The sequence below is a fragment of the Epinephelus moara genome, chromosome 12 (genome assembly GCF_006386435.1).
Source record: "Epinephelus moara isolate mb chromosome 12, YSFRI_EMoa_1.0, whole genome shotgun sequence".
Taxonomy (NCBI): Eukaryota; Metazoa; Chordata; class Actinopteri; order Perciformes; family Serranidae; genus Epinephelus; species Epinephelus moara.
This window is the reverse complement of record NC_065517.1, coordinates 26,741,170-26,762,059: the sequence shown is the minus strand read 5'-3', so window position 1 is coordinate 26,762,059 and position 20,890 is coordinate 26,741,170. Positions and strand designations below refer to the sequence as shown.

Here is a 20,890-nt window from a genome sequence, read left to right as displayed (position 1 = left end):
CGACAACAATGTGTGATGTTTAATGGCACCCTCTCAAGCACTGCAACGCTGAATAGTGGGGTTCCACAGGGGAGTAGCCTTGGGCCGCTACTATACTCCATCTTTGTTAATGACATGCCATATGCATTAAAGCGTGCAGGTTCTGTGATTTACGCGGATGACATGACATTGCATGTCTCTGCAGAAACATCTGTTAATAAGTTACTGCAACATGAATTAATGCTGGTTTCAGAGTGGGTTTTGGAGAATAAGCTAAAACTGAATGTCTTGAAAACTAAGTGTATGGTTATTGGCTCTAATCATGTACTGAGGTCTGAACCCAAACTGTGTCTTTCTATGCAAGGCATTGCTATAGAACAGGTTAAAGAAGCCAAACTATTGGGAGTAACAGTGGATGAAACTTTATCTTGGTCTAGTCATATTAATAATATAGTGTCCAAAATGAGTAGAAACATCTCGAACATTAGAAGATGCACTTATCTGCTGAATGAATCAACTGTCAAACTATTAATTAACTCTTTAGTTCTGTCTCATCTGAACTACTGCCCAACAGTTTGGTCCAGTGCCTCAAAGAAAGATCTTTTTAAACTTCAGCTTACTCAAAACAGAGCAGCACGCCTTGCTCTGCGGTGCTCTATCAGAGACAGTGTTATGAGTATGCACGCGAGGCTCGCATGGATGCTGGTGGAGGAGAGACTGGCTTATAGTCTTATAATGTTCTTGAGAAAGACTTATACCTCACATAAACCTGTTTATTTGTTCTTACAACTTCAACCAATAAATGAAAAACATAGTTATTGCACTAGGCATGCCTCAGGTAACAACTTCACTTTGCCTTTACCTAGAACCAATGCACTTAAAAAGTCAGTTATGTATAGAGCTGTAGCTCACTGGAACAGTCTCCCCCCACACTTGATCACAATTGCTGGAATGTCGAGTTTTAAAATGAAACTGAAGGAAGCTGTGTTTCGTCATGAAATTATGTTGAATAGTACTATGCAATTATGAAATTATGTTTAACTCTCTTATCATGTTAATACATCTGTGTTGAATGTCATATTATACTTCATGTTACTTCATGTTGCTTCATGATACTCTTCTATAATCATGTGACTCTTCTATAATCATGTGACTCTTCTATAATCATGTTATAACTCTTTTAAAATCATATGACTCTTTTAAAATCATGTTATAACTCTTCTATAATCATGTGACTCTTCTATAATCATGTTATAACTCTTCTAAAATCATGTTAAATATTTACCTGGAGTGACTTTATGTTATTCCTTTTTGATCATGTTAAAACTTTTACATTGTATTAGTTTATGTAAATTTCTATAATCATGTTAATATATTTAGGATGAATGATGTAATCCTTTGTGTAAATGCTATAATGTTGTAATTGTCTTTGTCTGATCTAATGTGGACCCCAGGAAGAATAGTCTTCATTCCCATGAAGACTAATGGGGATCCAAATAAACAATAAACAATAAACTCTGTCTGCTGATGAACATCATGTGATATGACAGCCCTGTCTCCTAGAAACTACTTTTATGTACAACTAATTTGATGCAGCAGATATGTTTTGAAGGAAACGTAATGCCGAGACAATTATGATTTCTACTAACACAGTGAGGAAATGTTGCTTTCCTAAACGTTCACTGAAAACTTATTGCAATTGTTTTCCACAAAAATAGGCAATCATGCGATACAGTATGCACTGAGAGTGACTACCACATTATTATTACCTTTTTTATTAGCATTTAACCAAAATCATGATCTTTCCTTGGATGAGAACCTGCAATCCTGCACTTTGTACGCCCGCCATTCCCCGACCACCTTCGTGTGAATCAGGGGCGATTACTCTTAAGGCCCCGACACACCAAGCCGACGGTCGGCCGTCGGTCAAAGTTGGGCCGTTGGTGAGCGTCTGTCGGCCTAGTTTTTGCGGTGTGTCCCACACCGTCAGCACTTTGGCGTCGGCGGCTTTTCAGCCGATTGAGCATGTTGAATCGGCAGCGGAGCTTGTCGGTGAGAGAGATCACTCTGATTGGCTGTTCAGGTTTTATTTCCTCGCCCCTGTAGCGAGTGAATCTGCCTGTAGTGAAACCGGGGCTAACCGGTGCTTCCTCCTCAGGCTCCACTTCACTCAGCTGCCCTACAGATCTGCTGCTTCTTCCCACTTTAACCTGAATAACAAACCGGAACTAGCTGGGAGCGTTAGCCCCGGCTAGCTGGGAGCGGCTAGCTGGGAGCGGCTAGTGGAGCGTTAGCCTTAGCATGACCGGAGGGAAGCACAGCCAGTTAGCCTCCACTAGCCTCTGAGCTAGCCCTGGCTCTCCGTTTGGATCCAACCGGAGCACCGAGCCCTAGTTTGTTATTCAGGTTAACGTGTGAAGAAGCAGCGGGTTTATTGGGCAGCTGAGTGAAGTGGAGCCTGCGGAGGAAACACCGGGACCGTCTGGATGTAATAGTCCGTGTAGGTGCTGCGGTGCTCGGCTGCACAGAAAGGAAATCCCTCAGCTGACAGGATGTACCACTCTCTCACTCCGCTCTCTGTCACGCAGGTGCAGAACGTACGTGCCACTTGGCCGTCGGATGTAGTCCGTGTAGTGTGTTCAAATGCAACTGACACAGGGCGATATGAGGCGACGGAGACGACGCAACAGTTGGCTTTCGTCGCCACTAGTTCTTTGATGTTGGTTTGGTGTGTCTGCACCTTTAGACAGCAAGGGAGGCTGAACTTCCCCTAAAATTTCATAGAAGAAATGGTCAAATATGCACTGTTGAATTTACATTAAAATAAGAATTTACAGTGCATTAAACGTGCGCTAGGATGCGTTTCACATCATGACTACGATGTTCAAACGTCAGCTGTTTATCACCAGTCTTCAAACGCGACCTCCCTGTCATACATTCTCGTGTCAGCACGGTGGACACGGAGCCTCCAAGCATTACAGCGCTGAGCAGGTTTTTTTCATGCAGCAAAGTGAGACGGTCATTGGATAAATGTGACAAAATCATCACTTCCAGGGAAGCTCAACATCCCTGGGACCTAATGGAGCGGTAGACGGGAGGGGACGCTCGGTGTATGCGTGATGATTGGAGGAATTGTCTAAAAGGCTGAACCCCTTTGTGATTGACAGCGCTTTGGAAATACACACCGGCATCGTTGCATTTCGAGCTCAGTCCCGTGCGGATATTTGCGACTGGAGTCTTCTGACAGAGTGCCGTCCGGAGTTCCTAATTTCCATAAAATCAGTTCTGGTGGTGTAGACACAGTTCAGGTGTTTAAACCCATCTGAAAATCTTTGAGGTGTGTTTTGATGTGGTTCTATGGCATGAGTGTGGTTGAAAAACGGCTTCAATTAAATGTTCGTTTTATAAGTTACTGCCTCGCTACAATGTGACCTGTTACATGAATATAGTGTTTAATTACCTGAAAGAAACATCTCTAAATCTAACCTATAACCAACTACATTGCCTCAACAATATAATTAAGAAAGCAATTTAGTAACATAGGTGATGCCACTGAATGGACCTCAAGCTGAGTTTCCAAGGTTATAGGAATAAACTTTGAAGCTCAGCAGTGCTTCAACATTTTGTGTTTACTGTCTGTGTTAGGGTTCAAGGTTTAGCATTGTAACTTTAATTTATTTTTGAGTGGTTTGTTTAGTATTGTGGGTTTATTTCTAGGCAGTGCTCTGTGCTTGTTTATTTTAGCTCGAACGCTCCCTGAAGTTCAGCTTTAGCTTCCATATTTGGCAATAAAAGATTGAGAATTTGAACAAACGGACTCCTCATATTCTCCATCTACTTTTCTATCACTTTCATTTTCCCTTGATAAACTTGGGGTTGTAACAGTGAAATTTGTAATATTTATAAGTCTGGGCATGCCGACATGTAGACATTTCAAAGCATACTATGCAGGATCTTCCTAGAAAACAAGTGTGTGGCAGTGTATGTACAGTATCTGCACAGACTCTGACCTCTCTATCTGTTTTCTTATCTTCTTCTTCTCTGCTGTGTTTGGGACATTTCTGGCCACAGCATGCAGTTGAGGTCTGGGCTTTATAAAAAGGTAGTGACCAAGTGCCAGACTGTGGGAAGCACGCATCCAAGAGGAAGATATGAAAATCGCAGACACAGTGCCAAAAAAACAAACCCACAAACATAGCTAGAATAAATCTTGGGTATGCTTTGACTTTCAGTGGAGATACTGTTTACAAACAAGAACCAACAATTGACCCTTCGCTAAGTCCCACCCCCAGACGCAGAGTGGCCAATCATAACGTAGCATCAGGTCGGCTCAGACCAGGGTCCGACAACAACACGGCTATGCTCCATTGACTCTAATGCAGTCGTTTCATGCTGGTTTTGTGGATTTGGAGCTAAATGTTGTGCCTGGGGCACGTCGTGTATTAATGATACTCGTTACCTGGAGAGGTTGGAAAAAGATATACGTTTCTTCCCTGTTCCAAAACCAAAATCAAACCCTGAAAAGTGTAGGGTTAGCTAGCTAGCTACTGAAGATATAGCCTACTGAATGNTTGTGTGGCGATCAGCAGTGATGTGGTGGTTCACTTTTACACTGTGATCTGTAGCCTATAGTTCGGCTTTAGCTTCTAACTATCTTTGTCTTTTTAACCTGTTGTTGCTGCTGAGTCAGTTTGACATCCTGGATATATCCTTCAAACACAGACTGTAGACCCCTCTGTCTGCTCCTCTCTGGAATCACTGGTTCATTTTTCAAAAAATATGATAATATTTCTTCAGTTAGTTACAGTGGGGGCTCCATGCTTACTCTGACAGCTTGACAAACCATCACAAAGGGGCGGGGCTTAGCAAAAGGTCAATGCCTTCATAGTATACCTAATTATTTAATCAAAGATAAGCTGTTCAGTTTCATCACATATTGTCTATAAATGCAGATGTTGTCACCTTTTTACCTGTTGAAGTCTATCATTACCTCACTGGTCACATCTGAAACAAATGTAAAACATGAATGAAAGAAGATTTGACTCTTGGGAATGCATATCTGTTTACTGTAGATATAGTCCTGACTGTTTTAAAACATTCCCCTGGTTTGATTCAGATTCAGCAGCTCATAAATAGATAACAGTGAGATGCAGCAAACAGCTTCTGTTTTTGCTCCACAGCAACATAAAACTTAGATCTTTCCACAATGTGTTGACAGCAGAACTAGTGATACTGTAGTTAACACGCTGAACAACATGGCAGGATAACAGAAATACAAACTAACACTGCATATTGTGTTTCAAACTGTTTGATCACTTTGGGCCAAAACTGACGGCACGCCAAGGCCTGCAGACTCTCACGTCTACTGTAGTACACTGCAGCTCACTGAATTAACTCAGGTTACTCTAAACAAACCCATTCATATAATCTAGAGATCCTGAAATCAATGAGTCAGTGAGATAAGTAAGCTTGTATAGGTCTGTTCTCTTAAATCCCTCCGTAGCTATTCATCAAGGTCACCGGAGGCGTCCTAGTCATGTTCCTCGCAGAGCAACAGTCCTGCTTTACAGCCCATTATTTCATCTGCGATGCATGAAAATGTGCCTGAGAGGCGAGAGCAGGCTGTGAGCTCAGCGAGAGAGAGGAAGAAGTTACAGGAAGGGAGAAAAACTAAGAGAAATATGGGTTAGAAGTGGGAGGCGAGACTGAAGTTTTAAATTGAGACAGACAGGAGAGATGAAAAAAGCAAGAGGGAGGATGAGAGCACCGAGAACGAGGACAAGGTAACATGACAGAGCGGAAGAGCAACACTGATCTTCGAGATGAGAGCCCAAAGCGAGGAGAAAAAAGGCGAGGAGAGGTGTAGGTAGAAAGAAAGAGAGCGGGAGAGAGTTAAACGGCTGCAGCATATGACACAGAAATTTCATCAGGGCCCCTTCAGGGCTTCTTATGTGACAAATTTTGTGTTAAGAAGCAGGGAGAGCGAGCATATGGTGGTATGTAATATTGATGGTGCACGAGTGCCCATCTCTCGACGTGGCATAATAGCCCTGCAGTGATTTTAAAACAGCATTTTAAACTCCACGCTGTTGCTCCTCAGTCTCGAGTTGGTTTAAGTCATTAAAGATTTAAAGACAAAAGCGAACAAGCGTTTCGTGCCCCAAAGTAACAGAAGGCAGAAATTCAGTAGAGAGGAAGAAATAGGGGACTGAGGGAGAATGAAGATCAAGGAAACAGACAGATATTTTGTTGTGTCAGTGTGTGTGTGTGTGTGTGTGTGTGTGTGTGTGTGTGTGTAGGTGTGTAGGAGGGTTGAAGCAAAATGGAAGTGAAGGAGAACAAAAGGGAGATGGATGGTCAGAGGGATCAAATGACAACACAGAGGTGAGAGCAAATAGCTGAGATGAATCAAAGAGAAAAAAGGCATGAAGAGACAGAGACAGAGGGAAGTGGGAGCTTTGTTGAGCCGGTGCTTTAACACACCCTTCACAGGTCAAGGGTCAATTCCCTGGAGTATGTGCATGTGTGTTTCGTGTGTGAATAGCTGTGTTTCCTCCTATAGATCTAGCTCTTCTAGAGATTTTGGCTGTCAGATAAGATTAAGACCAGAATTAAATAGTTGTCAGCTACAGTTGAGGAGATAACCACAGAGGAAGTCACTTCTATGACTCTTACGCCATATTCACACAGGATACGGAAGCTGCTCGATATGTCACTTGTCGTTAGGGCGCCTTTTAGCAGTCACCTGGCCTCTCACACCAGGAGCACATTCCTCCTCACCAATTAGCATTCTGCTCCTCTGCTCATTTCTAATCACGTGTAGATATTTGTCTCTGTTTGCTTATCTAATGTATCCTTCATCAGTCCTTTCAGGATTTCGTAGGCTGTTATTGGCGTTTGTTGCGGCCTGAAATGTCTGATTTCACTGCAGCTTTTCTACAAAATTGTGATCATCCATCCATTTCCATCGGCTTATCCAAGGCAGGGTCGCTGGAGCAGCAGGCCAAGCAAAGCACCCCAAACGCCCTTCTCCCCAGAAACTTTTTCCAGCTCCCCAAGGTGTTCCCAGGCCAGATGAGATATGTAATCCCTCCAGCGTGTTCTGGGTCTGCTCCGGGGCCTCCTACCAGTGGGACGTGCCCAGAACACCTCCAACAGAAGTGGCCAGGAGGCGTCCTGATCAGATGCCTGAACCACCTCAACTGACCCCTTTCGACGCGAAGGAGCAGCGGCTCTACTCCGAGCTCCCTCTGGATGTCCAAGCTCCTTACCCTATCTCTAAGGCTGAGCCCAGACACCCCACAGAGGAAACACATTTCGGCCACTAGTATCTGTGGCCTCATTCTTTCAGTCCCTACCCAGAGCTCATGACCATAGGTGAGGGTTGGGACGTAGATGGACCAGTAAATCGAAAGCTTTGCTCTCGAGCGAGGGTAGAATTGAGCGAGAAAAATTGGGATGCAAGTTGCAATGTTTATAGCCGTTTTTTTGTGGGCAAGTGACAGATGCAAAAATAGTTGTGATGCTGTCAGGGATTTAGAGCTTATCATCATGAGCATTCATCAATTCCCACAGAATTAGAATCTCTTTGTGATGGTGGGGGGCGGAGGGGCAGCAACAGCTGATAACCGCCAATAAGGTGTTGCTGCTGTTTGACGCAGTGCTGATGGACTGTAAGCAGCTCCCCTCCTGTCTGGTTAGCATGAGCTAACACAGCAAAAGGTGATCACATCATGACTCATCATATTTTGCTGCCAAGGCTGAAGCCCCACAGCAGCGGTCCCACACTGACATCGACTCTGTCTATAGCTGTTGGGTAACGTTAGCTGTGTGATGCTAACAGTTAGCCCTGTCACTGTGCATGTGAGTCTGTCCCAGACACAGAGCTCCTGTCCTGCAGCAGTAAGCTCATGATAAACACAAAGAGGGGTGGGGGACTGAGCATATGAAACGAGATTTACCCGTTTGAAATTGAAAACTTATAATAGATCACCAGTGTATTTTCTCGCCAGATTTGCTCACGGCTCATAAAAAAAAATAGACCAGACGCTGAAACTGTCGTTACAGATCGCAGGCCAGCCGTGGAGCTCTGCACCTCAGTATGTACTGCATGTGCTTAACATGGATGCTGAAGGGATGCAGGCAGCTCTCCACCGAAAAATTGCCATGCTTTGTGGCGCTTCTGCATCCAGTCTGAACTCGGCATTAGGCTGCCTTTCATTATGCTAACATTTCTCCTCACTTCCCTTACTCATGTCTCTTCCTTGTGTTTTAGCTCGTCCAAAGCGAGATGTAAGGAAGAGACGTGTAGGAAACACTTGTATTTCCTAACTCTAACCTCCTCCAGAAGCCTCCTTGTTCCTCAAGGTGCATTTAAGGGGCTGCAAGATCCTTCATAATGGCAGAGGGTAAAAGATTTCGGGGTCACAGGAAGAGAGAGGATGTGTGGAAGCACAGGTTGGCATAATTAAAAGCACCCTTTCTCACATTGTGCTCGCTTCTACAGTGAATTAAATAGTAAAAAATAAACTACTCCCTTTTCCTTGGGGCCCCCCCTGGAACTCCCTCAAGGACCCCTGGGGGTCCCCGCCCCCCTGGTTGAGAACGACTGCAGTAGACATTGCATCTGAATGGTTCTTTGTTTGACTCTGTTTAGATTTGCAGCTGATACAAAACAGCCAGAGGGGAGTGTTTGCGGGTTTGATTTGTAGTTTGGTTTAAACTTCCACCTGTTTAAATTGTAAACATCAATCAAAAAAGAAAAAAAGATTGCAGGCAGCTTTGTAGTGCCAGAAACCCCGGTGACAAACTCTCTTTTTCAGCTTCAAAGCCTTTCTGAGGCGCTCATTGAACATGCATTGATTCTGCTGCCTGTTCTTCCTTCATCACCCTCCTGGGATTACTGAGCTTTAAGCCAGTGACTCACAGAGATAGAGTGAAAGCTCCTTATTGAGCCGCTCTGTCTCCTGCTACACTGATTTAGGATCAGATAACCGTACAAGAATCTTAATCGCCGCAATTAAGAACTCAGAAGTTGACTGGTTATTAAACATACCTTTCTGTGCGGGCGGAGAGGTGGGCAGCAGGGCGGCGAGGGCTCCTCTCTGTCTTCATCCTTCTTCTTAACTTGGCCGTCCTTCTTGAGTGTTCGGACATATGAGACTCTTCTTTTAAGGCTTCTGTCCTGGTCTTCTGTTGCCGGTTTGGTTCGGCTTTGTTGGCCCCTGTTCTGACTGGACTGGGTGGGACGTCCCAGGGGTGCAGGTGCTCCTCGCCAACCTGTTTCCAGGTACACATGAACGCACACACACACAGCTGTGAGCAGGACACCCAGACGCAGCAGCAGTCCCCGTGTGAGTCGCTCTTTGCCCATGTCCATCTGGTATACTTCTCAGTCCATGTCCTCAGCTAGAAGTTTGCCTCTATCCCATTCTTCCTCTCCTGCTTATTAAAGAGTTGTGCTTCTCCTCTCCTCTGTTCTCTCCGTTCCTCCAGGTCCAAAGTCCACCATCAGACCAACAGCACCAAGTTAATGAAACACAAACATGTCAAGGACGCCTCTCCTCACCACTCATCGCACATGTGTGTTCCTGCATCATAGCTGTAATGATTTTCTGCATGCTCGTGTGTGTGTCATGAGCCTATGCAGACACATTCAAAAGTACAATGTGTGCCGCCCTCTTTGAAAACTTTGGGAACTCCCTCCTCAAACACACAAGTCCCCTCTTTCCCCCCCCCCAAACACACGCCCCTTTAATTTACTTTCTTTTTCTTTCTGTCAGGCGCAGATCACACACACATACACACACACACCCCTCTGTTGCTCAGCTCCCTCCCTGGGGTTGCCTCTCCCGCCCCGCAGACTCTCGGGTTACTGTGTAACTCTAGATATGGGCAGGGCCTGCAGCACGGGCCCATGCAGGCCCGGCTCAGCGTTCTCACCAACCGGGGCAGCTCAGCCTGGATTTGCATGTTTGTAATTTTTTGGCTGCGAAATGTATGAAAATTGGATATGAGGAATATTAAGGAGAAAATTTGATTTTCACACTGCTCAAGGATTTGCATTTCCCACAAACATTTGATGTCAAGAATCAGTTTCTGACCATGTGTCTCTCTTGCCACACTGAAGACTTTGCAGTATTTAATCATTAATATTATAATTCACAGGTGTGCATTCCTGAATTAATTTTCCAATAGCTGGCACTTATCACCTCGTTCTTGAAATCTCTGGCAACTTGCTGACTCCAGCTTCTGTGTTTTATTTTCCTTGCCAATAATTCCCCCCCAAAAATGAATTTGTCAGCCAACATTGGCCTCATTGTCTTCTCAAGTTACTTCATTAACTTTGTAATTGATTTCCCTCCAAAGACCACTAAATCTGCCGTTACTCACAAACAAATTAATAATCGCAGTTCCTTCTTGTGCGGCCCATTTATTAAATATGTTATTGATATTTTAGACTGAAAGAGGACACATCATTTATCAGGCCTGCCAAAGCGGATTAGTTTTGGGACGGAGAGAAAAAGCACAACAGTTTCAATTGGAGGGAAATTAGGATTTGCCTGGCTTCACAGAACGCCCTGACATGGCTGAATCTAAGAAAAATAATACAGGATAATGATGAGGCTGTTTTCTCTCTGACGTTTGGAATCAATGACAAACTTTTGTGTTCCAGTGTTGTTTTATAATTAGCTCTCTACTGCCCTCTTTGGAGTAAAAATAATATTTCCCCTGCCTCTCTGTTAGTCCTTTCTGAGTGCTTACACACTGTGACTCTTGAAGCACCATCTCTGAAACCATTAACTTTGTGCCAAACTGAATGCACATTCTCTGCTTTACTCACAGTTTGTAATTTCATAACACACTTCCAGTAAAACTGTGAACACAACTCACTGCATTACACTCAGGTTGTTGTTTAACATTAGTCTCTACATTGCGACACTATTTTGCCAATTGTCCTGTCACATTAAAACATTTTCAGATAATGAGCTCACTTACAAATTAGAGCCTGAGCACCATAAATAGGCCACAGAAAAACATTTGGAGAACGATAGAGGCCAATGTGGGGCAGAGAGATGTGAATGAAGTCTCATGGCCAGACCCACAATAAAGTCCAGATTTACTTTAATTGAATTGAATTGAATTGAATTCTATTTTGTTTGATTTAATTTTATTTAATTTAGTTGATTTTATTTTACCTTATTTTATTTCATTTTATTTCAATTTAGTTTAATTTAATTTAATTTAATTTAAATGATCTTTATTTTACCTTAGTTACTTGAATTGAATTTTATTCTATTTAATTTTGTTCAATTTAATTCAATTTCATTGATTTTATTTTACCTTATTTTATTTCAATTTAGTTTAATTTGATTTTATTTAATTGATTTTATTTTATTATTATTATTATAATAAATAATAATTATTTATTTATTTTCTAACAGAAATGTCTTTTTTTTTCTTCTGCTGCTCTTTAGCGGTTTGAGCAGTGTTAAAGAAACAGTGTGTGTGATTTAGGGGGATTTAGTGGCATCTAGTGGTGAAGGTTGCAGATTGCAACCAGCTGAAACTTCTCCCTGTTAGGATTCCTTCAGTGTTCATTGCTTAGGAGGTTTTTACTGGGAACTGAATTATCCGCAGAGGTCCCTTCATATTCAAAACAGAGAGACTCTGTGATTTAAACATATAAAAACACTGAATAAATTAGTTTCATGTTACAAAGCAGTGTTTATCCCACACTGTTCAGCACCTGCTAATGTGTGCTCACACTTTCTCTCTGATAACTTAATGTGTGCTCACCAAAATCTCTGATGTATGGAGGGGCAAGGTCATTTAAAGCTTTATAAACAAGTAAAGCAACTTTAAATCAGTTCTAAAATATACAGTTAGGCAGTGTCGTGACTTCAGCAGTCGGGTCCTTGTTTTAGTCGACACTCTGGCTTTTCTGTGGGTGAGTTTCGGCATCTTTCTGGGTTAAAAAAGTTCTGTTCTGAAGACGAAAAAAGGATGTTTTGATGACCATGTTAAAATGAGAAATCGGAGTCTAAAACCACTCCCATGTTAGTAATATCAGTTTTAATGTGCTTGCTCAGGCCAACAAACATTGAGTGCAGTTTTTCTCCTGCTGCTTTTGGTGCAATTAAAAGAATCTCTGTTTTTTCTTCATTTAGCTTTAAAAAGTTTTCCATTCATGTATTTATTTGACACCATTTCTTTGTCCATAAGCTACTTAAAGTGTAGGCATTCATTTACACAATCTCTGCTGCCACCCAGTGGTTAGTCAGGAGCACTAAGCACCGCCATATGGAATGGATTACAAATTAATGTGAGTGTGTGAGTGCCTGAAGTGATGTAGGTCAAATGGTAATTGAACTGATAATGGTACTGAAAGCTGTGAGAGGATTAGGAAAGAATGCACCCTGTAAAACTGACAGGAATGATTACATTAAGCAGAGCCACGATATATAAGAACATACTGCAAAGCTTAGGTTCTGTGTTTTTACACGTGTGCATGTACAGTACAGAGTGGGGCAATGTGTGTCTGGAGGTGGAGGTATGCATGACTGTTTCTGTTGTGTGTCTACGCACGATAAAGTCCAACTTTCATCCTGAAAAGAATGAGGAAAATGACTCAGAGTGTCAGACACATGTTGTGTATCATACACAAAGAGAAAATGTGTTTTTGTTGTGGTTTTTTCAGATTGAACAAAACAGATTTTTTTTCTCTCTGTAGATAGCTTTACACATGTTGAATTAATTTGTCTGGATTTGGCCGAGATCTGCCTCACATGGAATGAATTCATGTCTGGACACTTTTTTTCCTCCTCTCCTCTCCTCTCCTCTCCTCTCCTCTCCTCTCCTCTCCTCTCCTCTCCTATAGTAAGGTCATGTAAACTCAATCCACGGACTCCTCCTTATTTAGCCGTGCACAGATTAGTCAGCACAAAGTTCAAGCAGAGGTCAGGCAGAGGCCCACTGTTACCTCCACACGCTGACCAGATACCATTAAGGGCATTGTGCTCCTTGGATGTTATCTACTGTTTGATTTTAATGACAAAAAGTATTGATCATATTGGCAGAAAAGTCTCTATCATGACACACTTTGACTCAAATCATTTAATCAATCACACACAGAAGGTGCAAAAAAGCACTGTCTCAGTAGCTAGATATGCGTGTTTTGAAGTGGTATTTTACAGTGGCCTTGAGGATCAAAAAAAATAATAATTCAGCACACAACATTTCACAAAACACAAAATTGACAAGACACGACATTTCAGAAAACACTACTACATTCCGGTTTAAGTCTCACCAAATGCCACCACATGTTGTGTTATGTAAAATGTTGTGTTTTGTAAGATTTTGTTTTGTGAAAAGATGCATTTTGTGAAATTTTCTTTGTGTTTTGTGAAACGTCGTGTTTTGTGAAATGTTGTGTTTTGTGAAATGTTGTGTTTTGTGAAATGTTGTGTTTTGTGAAACGTTGTGTTTTGTAAAATGTTGTGTTCTGTGAAATGTTGTGTTTTGTGAAACGTCGTGTTTTGTGAAACGTCGTGTTTTGTAAAATGTTGTGTTCTGTGAAATGTTGTGTTGTGTTTTGTGAAACGTCGTGTTTTGTGAAATGTTGTGTTTTGTGAAATGTTGTGTTTTGTAAAACGTTGTGTTTTGTAAAATGTTGTGTTTTGTGAAACGTCGTGTTTTGTAAAATGTTGTGTTTTGTGAAACGTCGTGTTTTGTAAAATGTTGTGTTTTGTGAAATGTTGTGTTTTGTAAAATGTTGTGTTTTGTGAAATGCCATCCTATTTTGAGAAATGTCATTGTTTTGTGAGATGTTCTTTGGTGAAATGTCGTCTTTTCTGAAATGTCATTGTGTTTTGTGAAATGTGTTTTGTAAAATGTCAGTGTTTTGTGAAATGTTTGGTGAAATGTCATTGTTTTGTGAAACATGTTTTGTGAAATGCTGTTGTGTTTTGTGAAACGTCATGTTTTGTGAAAAGTTTCATTATTTTGTGAGTTGTTGTGTTTTGTGAAATATCTTCGTGTTTGACCTTCAGCGCCACCGTAGTAGTTATAGCCTGCAAATAGACTGATCATAATACCTATACTTAATCCAAAAATAAGGTGTTACAGGCAGATACAAAAAGTAATCCAAGCCCCCTGGGAATAAGGAGTGTAGGGCAGTGCAACAAGACAGTCATCACCAAAACTACAAGAAGAAAAGAGTGAACCCAGCACTGACTCACACACTGAGTGTGCAGGTGTGATTACAGGCTGTAAAAAGATGCGAGGTGAGGTTAACAGATTATGAGAATTCTTTTAAGGTTCAGAAATTCAAGATAAGGAGTGCGCGCTATGTGCAGGTGGGATTTACCTGATGCTATCTTGTAAACAAACAGCAGGTCCTCTGATATGTGGTGTGGTGTATGCAGGTTTCACAACATGCTAAGTAAAACTAGATTAGACTGGACCAAAGTAGGTCTGCTTAGGAAAAATAAGGTTTTTTTCTGGATGGAGGACACACAGGGAGGTGGACAAGTTTATTGCTCAGTGGGAATCAGCCAGTTGTGACAGGAGCAGACAAGTGTGTGCGTTTGTTTTTGGTTGTAGCCCCTACACACACACAAAATTCACAAAGTCTGATTAAAAAAAATGTATGCACACATTGGCACATTTAAAACTCTGTTCACTATCACTGTAATCAGCTACTAGAAAAAAATATAACTTTAAAAACACTAGGTCACAGATTGATTCAGTTATTGCAGACTGATTAAGAGTATATACCGTATATCTGGGGACGTAAAACAAATCTGTACAGTTCTCTTTCTTCCACACCTTCAACAAACAATAGAGCAGAACAGGACATGTACAAAAGCCTTAATACAATACCTTCAAAACAAGTAAGGAGGTAGACCGCAAACATACGCTGATTGGTCAGTGGGAGGAGAGAGAAGCAGGTTAAAGTCAGCAGAATGCAGCTTTTCAAACTAACTGATCGAACTCCAGTGCTCACTGACCCACTGTCAACAGCACACACTGGATGTTCTCCTCCTAAATTATTAAAATTACAGATAGAGCCAACACGTTTCAAGTCATTGCTTATGATATAGGCCTTTAACATATACTGCTGAGCATACATGTAGAACATGACAGCTCCACTTGCACTTTCTGATTTATGGCAACAGCTGTTTGTGCCATAAATCAGTAAATCTCCTTCTAACCCAACACATCTCCTGTGCCATCCAACTCTTTGGCACACAAAAAAAAATGTAATTTGGATGCCAGAAAAGGCTGCTAATGAAACCAGAGTCTAATTAATACTGTGCAAATGATTTGTCGATGTTTAAATGCCACACTTGGAACACTGAATATTGAAAAGAAGACCTTTGTTCATTTCAAGCTCACACACTGTTTATAAAGTGCCGGTCTACATGAATTACCTGTTTTAATTACACCTCTACTGTTTGAATATTTCCCAGCGGAGGAAGGGGAGCAGATGGCGAGTCAGCGCAATGGCAAAAGCAAACACAGTCACAGTTTGTAGTCCTGCTGGATCCAGCCGAGGCGAGGTGCAGTGAGTAAATACAGCCACAACCACTGCACATCAATCATTAATCAAAGGCTTCAATAGGAGCACTTGCAGACACAAAGTGGCTGGCTGAGGGTTCAAGAGGCTTTTGTGTCAGGAATTAGCCTGTGGTTTTTGGGGATTTGTCTGATACGCCTTTGTGGTGTGCACCAGAGTGAGTAAGCTGGGATGTCATGTCACACATGTTGAAGATGGTGGTGTATCTTCACAGTATCTTTCATTAATCACAAAAGCATGCACGCTTGCACGGATTCATTCGCACACTGATAAAGGTGAGGCTTATACTGTACATTCTGCTAAACCTGTGTCACATAAAGGGTCTGAAAAAGTCTGATTTACCCTTACTAGTCTACTGTAAACCTCTATATGGCAAACACTAAACCCAGAAATGTTGTTTCCTATGAACCTTTGTGATTAAAATGTCATCTATAGGCTCAGCAGATGTGATTAAGCCTGGTTGCAAAGAGATGCATGTTGGGCTATTTGAGTAAGGTAAAACTTCAATTTAACGCCCAGTCCCACTTAAAAGCCTGGTCCCTTTTACAAGCTAGGGCTGCAACGATTAGTCGACTAATCGATGACTAATCGACTATTAAAATAATCTGTTACTATTTTAGTAGTCGACTAATCGGTTTGAGTCATTTTTCATAGAAAAGTACTATAAAAGTACCCCAAAATACTCTTACTGCAGCTTCTTACGTTCAGATATTGGCAGCTTTACACACTCTCCCATGAAGGTGAACTAAAACCCTTTGGCGTGAGTACGAAACGAGACATTAGATGACATCATTTTGGGGACAGATCGACATTTTTCAACATTTTAACACATTTTTCGATAAAACGATTAGTCGACTAATCGAAGAAATAATCGACAGATTAGTCAACAATGAAAATAATCGTTAGTTGCAGCCCTTTTACTAGCCTAGTGTAGCTACACATTTTGACAAATAAAAGCCCCTCTCAATTAGAGGCCTGGTCTGGTTGCCAAACAGTTCATTTTTTATAGAAGTTCTTGGATGTATAAAACAGGTTGTCGACTACCCACTTAAGCTAACGATAGTTAGCTGCTTCGATCACACATACAAATATAAATACTTAAAATGGTGTCAGTTTGGCGATGCTACATATTGTTAGCTCAGTTAGATTCTCCATTATTCAATCGTTAAGTTCATTTTACTGAAACCGTGAACACCAAAGAATAAAGCATTCAGATTTACTAGCTTTGGATGTATAAAAGCGGGTTGTTGGCTACCTCAAACTATAGTATGTGTCCATTCCTTGATTACCCTGTAAGTTATTCATATTCCTTTAGTCTGTAAGGGTCCTCAGACCAAAACAATCAAAAGCATTGTTCATAAAAATTAATCCAAGTTGTGCGTATTGTCTTAGCAGGACAAAGTAGTGATGTGTTAGTATGCAGAGTGCCGTAAAACTCTCTCATTCTCTGATGTGCTGTCTGTTGGAGCTAGATCAAATGAATGATTCATAATTGATATATTATATGAAGCCTAATTTTTAAACAAGTAATATTCATACTGGTTTAAATAAACAATTTGATTGTGGTTCCTCATCTTTGCTGAGCAACAGTTTTGTGTGAAAGGAATAAAAGACCCGTCCCAAACATTGGCCTGTTGAGTTCCAAGATTTAAGCAAATAAAAGCCTGGGCTACTATTGAACTATTGAAATTTTATGGTAATAAGCATAATAACCTAATTAATTACCAAAAAACAGAAATGGCTATAATTTTGCTTCTGATTAATGTGGAAAGTTTATCTAAGGTCCAAGTCCATGTTGGTGATGTCCAGAAAGCCACCTGTTACCATGAAACCTTTCCTAAAAAATGTAAAATAAATAAATAAATTAAAAAAAGGTCAAAATCCTTTTAGTCAAGTCAGAAAGGTGACCTTGGAGTTTAAATTTATGTTTCCACATCCTGAAATCCATCTTTTGTCCTGAATAAATCACGCAACCTTTTCTCATTAGCATGATTCGTAGGTGTGTAATGGTACACAAAGAGACTGTTACACGAGAGACGGATTAGCGACATGAGACTGGAAGTGTGTGTCACAGTTTGGTCTCAGCTTCAGATCTGTTACACCCCTAATAATGAGGTGTTTCTAACATCAGCCGATGTGCGAGGACATTTACATGCTAGCAATGCTCAGTATAACCAAGTTTCACCTCAGTCAATTGTGAGTCACGTAAGCCAGTAATCGAAGAGTCTTTGAACTGTTTTTTTCTTGTTGTTTTTTACATAATTTATGCAAATTATGCTAATAAGGAAAGGTTAAATGACTGCACCATGGTAACAGGTGGATCTCTGGACGTCACAAACATGGACTAGGACCTTGGATCATCTTTCTAAGAAGCAAAATTGTAGCCATTTCTGTTTTTTGCTAATGAAATAGCTTCATAAAAAAAGAACAACATTTCTGGGTTCAAGAAATTTCCAGTCAACTATAAAGACTAATTGGTGCCGTTACAAACTGTGCTCATGAAGTCCCACAAACACTCACATTCATGCCAAGACATGCAACTCAGGCCAGAGTTTTATGATTGTTTCTGAATTTTATGTAGAGTTGAAACGATTAAATGATTAAATCAAAAGAAAATGAATTCATTCATTCATGCATTCATTTTCCGTAACCGCTTATTCTTTTGGGGTTTTGGACAAATAGTTGGACAAAACAAGCTGTTTACATATGTCACTTTAGACTCCAGGGAATTGTACATCTCTTACTATTTTGTGACTTTTCACCGACCAAACAATCAACACTATTCTTTCACTATTCATTTGACTCATACTTCCCCAGACTATCCATGAAGATGAACCATGAAGAACTAATATTTTGTTATTGAGTGCCAGGTGGACAAAAAGATACCAAAGATAATTTTACAAGCTCACAAAAGTGTGTAAAAAGTGCAGGTCAAAAATTACAGACAGGGACATAACAACTTTTAACGTTCTTGTTTCAACAATACAAGTGTAACGAAGCATTCAGGGTTTCTGTAAATGTGCGAAGAGCACATTATGACTTATTTAGGACTTGAAATTTAAAGTTCAGAGTGAGTAGAACAAATGGACAGAGGGAACTACAGTAAGGATGCAGCATATTGTTGGTTTGAGATCAACTATGACCTTGGAAAGATTCTGAACTCAGCAGCTCATAACCACTACACTTAAGTTGTAAACCCCAGCCATATTTACAGCAGCTGCATGTTGGCTTTTGAGAAGGCTGATCCTGACAGGGTTAACACCTCCAAAGAAATATGGCTCTGTGATGTCAGAGACCTGTAAGTATACTAGTGGATGTAGTGAAAGGGTGGCCTGTTAGCAACAAAATAAACAGGTATGCTTCTGCAACCCCCACCCCTAATACATAGAGATAAAGCATTTCTATAATTTAAAGAATTAATAAAGAATTTCTGCTAGGCAACCAGACCAGGTGTTTAACTGAGACAGGCCTTTATTTGTCAAAATTCACGTAGAAAAGTCACAAACTGTTTGATAACTTCCTGGGGGGGGGAGGATCCCAAACCACCTGTTTTATACATGTCCCCCTCAGCGCTGAAACAAAAACCCCACCCTTGCCGTTTCAAAGAAGCATACTGTTTAACCTGGAAACTGTAGCATAGTGGCGCACTGGGGTCAGCTGTCTTTATGGATGCTTTTATGAACATAATAAAGATGTTTTAAACTGGAATGTGTTTAGAACTTTTATACTGCCAAAAGAAACCCAACACACACACAGCCTTGATTGTGTGATGATGTCACAGCAAAGAGGGTTAACTTTCCTTAGGTGTTATGTAATAAGGGACTGTTCATCACTTATGAGAGGGAAGGGTGTGGTGTCAAAAGGAGGAGGCATGTCAAATAAGTTTTTAAGCACTGGAGAGGAACTTTTGTGTTTATTTTGGCTCAGGGGAGGCATACAGCTTTAAATAGCTGTGTTTCGTGATTATTTTGATGCCAATTTTTAAAGAAAACATGCCTTCAAAAATCCATAGGTTTATTTTCCTTAAAAATAGCCAAAATTACCCCATTTATCAAAGCCAGAAACTGGAAAAACAGAAATAAGTGTTGGATTTTAACATTTCTGACGGTCCTTGGACACATCCGTTGCAACTTAAGCAGTATTTATACTTTTGCATCAGTTCTATGCAGAGCCTACACCGTAGCCTACACACGTGAGCATTTATACTTGTGTGGTGGTGTGTCTGTGTCACTCTACAGTTACAACTCCAAAATACTAGTTGGCAGCGGGGTTTCTGTGAAGTGCTGTAAAGTTTAGTTGATTCAAAAAACATGACTTAATAGAGACAACTTCAAACACAAGCACACAAATCAGCTTCACTATAACTCGCAGCATTCACAGACAAACACTTGTCTTTATCTGGACACATTTTCCCCACAAATACAACATGCTAATGTTTTTAGCACAAGCCTATGGCATTCTACATTGTGTAAATTAGCCTAGCAGCTAGCAGACTTTTCCTCTTCTCATATGAAACCAGGGAAAACAGCAACATTTAACAAAGGTAATTTTACAAATTTCGTCTCTAATACAACTCACAAGGTTCACTGACAAAACAATTGTCTTATACTAAACACGTTTTCCAAACAAATATAATATGCTAACATTATTAGCACAAGCCTATGGCATTTTACATTGTATAAATTAGCCTAGCGACAAGTGGAGATTTCCTCTGCTCATATGAAGCCAGGATAAATCACACACAACACTTAAGATGCTATGTTAGTGGAGGCTTTATTGTCTTCACGATTTATTGTTTCTTATCTGTGAAATTAAAGTAAATAAACCAAGGCTTTTTTCTAACTCCAGGATTTCGTCTTCAACTTTTAACTTTCAAACATCAAAGAGCGAGTTTTAAAAATGTAATGACTAATTTATGGTGGAGAGAGGGTCATGCGTGTACCTCCAGTCACTCAGGGAGGCTCACAGAAGAATATTTGTGGTTTCAGGAGGGTCACACTCCAGCCATCCTCCCCTCTGATAAGTAAAGAACAGTCCCTAACAACATACCAGCTGCAACACTACTTTAAGCTCAGAGCTGGTCAGGCTGTGATTATGTGTGTGTGAGGCCAGGCTGGGGTGAACGTACATGTGACGTATTTAATCTAAACAACTCTGAGAAAACACTTTGCATGATTACTCCACTGTGTGAGAATGTGTGATGTAATCACGGTCACATTTATCATGACAAAGAGGGTCAGTTACTGCCCGAGGAAGTTTAGGGCTCTACAGTTTAAAGTATTTGTCTTGATCTGCTTTCAAGAATAAAATAAACAGATGACGAGCACACCT

The 20,890-nt window shown here is 40.9% G+C and overlaps 1 protein-coding gene across 1 annotated transcript in view; it reads right to left on the bottom strand.

Moving 5' to 3' along the window:
• mettl24 (methyltransferase like 24) overlaps window positions 1-9,637 on the bottom strand; it is an 80,277-nt gene extending 70,640 nt beyond the window's left edge. The window contains exon 1 of the mRNA XM_050058090.1: window positions 9,035-9,637. Coding sequence (XP_049914047.1) covers window positions 9,035-9,358 — 324 coding nt within the window. The 5' untranslated portion in view covers window positions 9,359-9,637. The remainder of the gene's footprint in view (window positions 1-9,034) is intronic.
• Window positions 9,638-20,890: the final 11,253 nt, after the last annotated feature.